Source organism: Scylla paramamosain, chromosome 6, assembly GCF_035594125.1.
Source record: "Scylla paramamosain isolate STU-SP2022 chromosome 6, ASM3559412v1, whole genome shotgun sequence".
NCBI lineage: Eukaryota > Metazoa > Arthropoda > Malacostraca > Decapoda > Portunidae > Scylla > Scylla paramamosain.
The window spans coordinates 31,599,497-31,604,496 of record NC_087156.1 but is presented as its reverse complement, the minus strand read 5'-3'; the positions used below and the strand labels follow the sequence as shown (position 1 = coordinate 31,604,496).

Sequence of the window (5,000 nt, the reverse complement as noted above, 5' to 3'; positions counted from 1 at the left end):
GGTAAGTGGAATCTCGACTTCTTCTACTACAATTCACTTGAGAGGAGAATGCGATAAGTAATGATAACAGCACGACCTGTAGGCGACGCGCGCGCACAAACACACATACACACAAACACACATACACACACACATACACACACATACACACACACAAGACAACAAAACCCACAGTTAACGTCATCGTCGCTTCCTCCCCAAAACCGTGTCTAGCTGGAGATAAGCAGTGACAACCTTTAGGGGGCATGATAACCCACCTGCTTACCTGTCCATCCACCCACACCTGACCCAGCCTGACCTTTGCTGGATGGTGAGAGAGAGAGAGAGAGAGAGAGAGAGAGAGAGAGAGAGAGAGAGAGAGAGAGAGAGAGAGAGAGAGAGAGAGAGAGAGAGAGAGAGAGAGAGAGAGAGAGAGAGAGAGAGAGAGAGAGAATGGGCGCCGCTGGTTATACCTCGTCAGGTGATGTTCCCGCCCTCACGCCCATTATGGACACGCGCCTGATGGGGTCGGGGGGTAATGTGGGGGTGGGGGGGGTTATTATAGATGGAGTCTGTCAGGGTGGATGGGTGAGTGAGTGGGTGGAAGCACTTGTGGACGAGATGATCAGTTGAAGAGTTGTCAGAGAGAGAGAGAGAGAGAGAGAGAGGAGAGAGAGAGAGAGAGAGAGAGAGAGAGAGAGAGAGAAGAGAGAGAGAGAGAAGAGAGAGAGAGGAGAGAGAGAGAGAGAGAGAGTGCGCAGGTGGATGGGTCCAGTGGAAGGAAGGGAAATGTGGGAAGGGGGAGGGGGAAGTGGATGAGAGATGAAGCAGTGGATTCAAGAATAGGTATGCGTGAACCGTGTGTGTGTGTGTGTGTGTGTGTGTGTGTGTGTGTGTGTGTGCGGTGTTATGGATGGGGGTGGTGAGGGGGCTGCATCACTCCCTCTCCCCATCCTTCCACACCCTTGACCCCTCCTTTCTCTCCCCGTCTCCTCTTTATTTGGGAGTGAAGTGAGGGAGGGGAGGAAAGAGGGAGAGAAGGCGAGGGCGAAGTAATGGAAGAGGGAAGAAGCAGGGATAAGAGAGAGAGAGAGAGAGAGAGAGAGAGTGAGAGAGAGAGAGAGAGAGAGAGAGAGAGAGAGAGAGAGAGAGAGAGAGAGAGAGAGAGAGAGAGAGAGAGAGAGAGAGAGAGAGCACGGTTGAAGAAAGGGGAAGGGAGGAAATGTAAAAAAAAATAGTGAAGGGGGAGGGAAGAGTGAAGGGGAGAGAAGGAAGGGGAGATAGAATGAGATGGAGAAAGAGAAGAAGAAGAAGAAGAAGGAGGAGAAGAAGAGAAGGAGGAAGAGCAGGGAGTGGTGGAAACAGAAGGGAACATTATCTTTGTCCTGCACAGACGAACATTTTATTTCCATACCTTCATCATCATATTTCTAATCATTACTGACTAATCATGTATATATTTCCCATCTACCTCTCTCTCTCTCTCTCTCTCTCTCTCTCTGGATTCCTCTACTCACTCAGATCTGCTTCGTCACATATACCGGTGACCCCCAAAGTTTATACTCCTAAACATACTTCATTAATCGATTGGCTGGTGAGTTTCCCTCACGCCAGATTTACTGTCTTCATTATTTAATCCCAATAATTTTTATGCATTAATCTCTCTATGATTCCCTCGCTATTTCCTTTTCCCCGCGAATGTTCCCGTCAATTTGTTCTAGATGAAATATTCAGTGTGTTATTTTTTCTCCCAGCGGAGGAGGAAGATTTACCACGTGGGAGTGTGGGAGTGCATGGACAGGCCGTGAGGGTGAGAGGGAGGGATGAGTGGAGGGAGGGAGGGAGGGAGGGAGGGAGGGAGCGGCCACACCAGCACCCACCTATGTGTCTTGAATCGAACGGGACCCAACTAAACAGGAAGAACGGAGAGAGAGAGAGAGAGAGAGAGAGAGAGAGAGAGAGAGAGAGAGAGAGAGAGAGAGAGAGAGAGAGAGAGAGAGAGATGGGGGAAGAAAGTCTAGGATCGTCAGTCGGTTTTATGGACTTTGTAAGATGCCACCCCCTCCCCTCCGCGCGCTGATTGGCTGCTGCTGTGCGCCAGGCACCAACCGACCAATTAGGATGGCGGGACGGATCTCGGTGTGTGATTTTTTCCTCGCTCTCCGTTAATCGTGTTTCACCTTGCTTTTAATTGTGTTTTATACATTCATGGTAAGTATTGATGCTGTGTTTAACGAATATATGGAACCTGGTGAGCAACACGCCCACGGCCACGTAGACAGAGGCCAGGGCGGCAGCGGGGAGGACGGCCATGCCACCACAAAGGTTCTGGATTTCCCCCGGTACACTAGTCAAGTTGCAACGTTGTTCAAACACAGAAACTACTTGACCCCGCTTAATATGTACATAGTAATGTTAATTAATAAGTAACGCTTTGTCTGAGGGCCAAAATAATGAACCGTAGCCATGGTGAGAGCTGGTAGGTAAATGGTGACCCGGCCACCCGCCCCCCGCGGTCCACCCACCAACAAAGGTCGAGGTAAGCGATGCTCAAAAGCCATGTGTTCTGATTTCTCATGCCCAGTGTAACACACACCTTCACGCGGGACGGAGGAGCACCCGCTCAGTGCCAGCCCCGCTCGTCCCTCGCCCGCGCGTGGTGCACGCCGCAGTGCCAACACCCACGCCGCACTAGTGCCCGTGTTTGTGTGCTCCCTGACAGTGATCCGCGAGTCTTGTGGTGGCGAACACGTGTCCAAGGAAAGATAAGGGAACAGAAGTGAAAGATTATGGAAACTGATGATGAAGTCTTGAGTACAGGACTTGTAGCAGTGAACTACTTGTAGTGACACGCGTGAGGGCTGCCCACAGCTGAGTGACCTGAGGACTCTCCCCGGACTACAGGAGCCTTGCTCCGGAGTTTCTCCCGTGGGGAGTGGGCGAGAGGCGCGTCGCCTCTTATCTTGGAACTTCTTTATAATCCCTGTAGTTTCTGCACTTCTGCAAAGAAAGGATGCTGCCACAGGGCCTCCAGGAAACACTGCCGGAGTTCCCACTCTCCGCCGGCGCCACCTTCGGCTCTCTGGTCATCGATGAGACCTCCCCCACGCCGTACTCCGATGCCACGCAGGTAAGGGCCGAAGGACGGACTGTGGGATGCGAGGTTGCAGAGAAATTCTGCATGGAGGAAAGTTAGTCAGAAGAAAGTGCGAACAGGACACTGCATAAAAAAAAATCTAATGCATGAAACTGCTCGGTGCAGCATTTCTTGATGATAATTATTATGCTTTTTGCTTGTTACCGTTCACAATTCGTGTAAGGGCAGCTGCACATCCTCTTAACATTAACATGACAACTCGGAACGGGACTTTATTTCTTTTAACCCTCGTGCCTTATGAGACGTTACAAGGTTGTTATTTGTATTCATTAACTTGGATCACCACCTGACACCTTAATGTTTTAGGTATATGGAACAACTTCACAAGTGTATAAGTTAAGCTTCTTACGTGTCAGTAACGATGATAAAATTGTTAATAGCCTAAGAGTCATTCCATATGGCTTTTTTTCCATTATATATATATATATATATATATATATATATATATATATATATATATATATATATATATATATATATATATATATATATATATATATATATATATATATATACACACACACACACACACACACACACACACACACACACACACACACACACACACACACACACACACACACACACAAGTATGAAGTGAAATGAGTAGTATGTAAAATTTTGTGATCAGGTGTTTGATTTTTTGGGGAAGGGTATATCTGTGTAAGATTGTTATATAACTAGAAGTAGTAGTACTAATAATGGCAATAGAAGCTGTATCAGCAGCAGCAGTAGTAGTAATAGTAGTAGTAGTGGCAATAGAAACTGCATCAGCAGTAGTAGTAGTAGTAGTAACAGGTTTGAGAACATATGTCGTATGGTACTATAGCTATAGTGTCTGTGTTATAACAATAGCAACATCAGCACAAAAACAAGAAAAATATTAGCAACAACGATTACTACTATTTCCACCATTTTCATCTCTGTTAGCTACCACTATTATCAATTTACTATTGGTTAACCTACTATTCTGTTTTGCAATGGAGTACACACTGACAAGAGTCATTTGTGGCAGGTGTGAATTCATGAGAAAGTGTGTGTTAGTGGGCAAGAATGTTAAGAATGTTGAGGTGTAGGATTGGTTCACACAGCAGCAGCAGCAACATTAGTAGTAGTAGTAGTAGTAGTAGATAGTTGCATTAGTAATTGCAGCATTATTGGTAGAGCTAAAGCATACATCAACAACCACCATTTCTACTACTGCTTACCAAACTACAAACATAACAACAATACATACTGCTGTGCTAATCTGACAAAGGTTCCGGAAACAATAAAGTGGAGGGGAAAAGAAACCATAAACTCTGGTCAAAACTGTATGCGAGTAGTGCATGAACTTGACGTGCGGTAACTTAGTGGGCGTGCCGAAAGCCAAGACTGAGGGGGAGCACTGTGCATGTGGCGCCGGCATGACTCGATGGCCCGCGCCTCCCTTGGATCACTGCACATAGCTCTAAATAGCCGAGGTGCGCCATAATATTCAAGCTTCTCACAGTGATAACTTCCCTCAACCATCTGGTAATGCTCAAATCATAGACGATCTGTATAATTCTGTCCAGTAAAAGTAAGCGTAGTTTGCTGTTACGTAAAAGGATTAAAATGCGAGTAAAACGAGTGCATGGTTGTGTCGTAAAAAGGGATCGCTGTATAAAAAAGTACAATGTAAGTGACAGGTATGTGAATCCTGGCATGTGACTCCCGTAGAGTGTGAGGCGGGAACGGGCTGGATGGGGCGGGTCGTGGCGGAGCGGTTGGCAGAGGCGTGCGACTGGGCTAGCATCTGCCTTGCCTTCCTTTCTTCCTTTCCTAGTTTTTTTTTTTATTCTATTCCTGTTATAACTACCCAGTCAATAGTGCTACCAGTTCG

The 5,000-nt window shown here is 46.8% G+C and overlaps 1 protein-coding gene and 1 long non-coding RNA gene across 3 annotated transcripts in view; one reads left to right on the top strand and one right to left on the bottom strand.

Moving 5' to 3' along the window:
• Positions 1–5,000, bottom strand: part of LOC135101599 (uncharacterized) — a 267,993-nt gene that overhangs the window by 46,285 nt on the left and 216,708 nt on the right. The window lies entirely within an intron of this gene.
• LOC135101598 (ras-interacting protein RIP3-like) overlaps positions 2,307–5,000 on the top strand; it is a 14,071-nt gene continuing 11,377 nt past the window's right edge. The window contains exon 1 of the mRNA XM_064005768.1: positions 2,307–3,109. Coding sequence (XP_063861838.1) covers positions 2,993–3,109 — 117 coding nt within the window. The 5' untranslated portion in view covers positions 2,307–2,992. The remainder of the gene's footprint in view (positions 3,110–5,000) is intronic.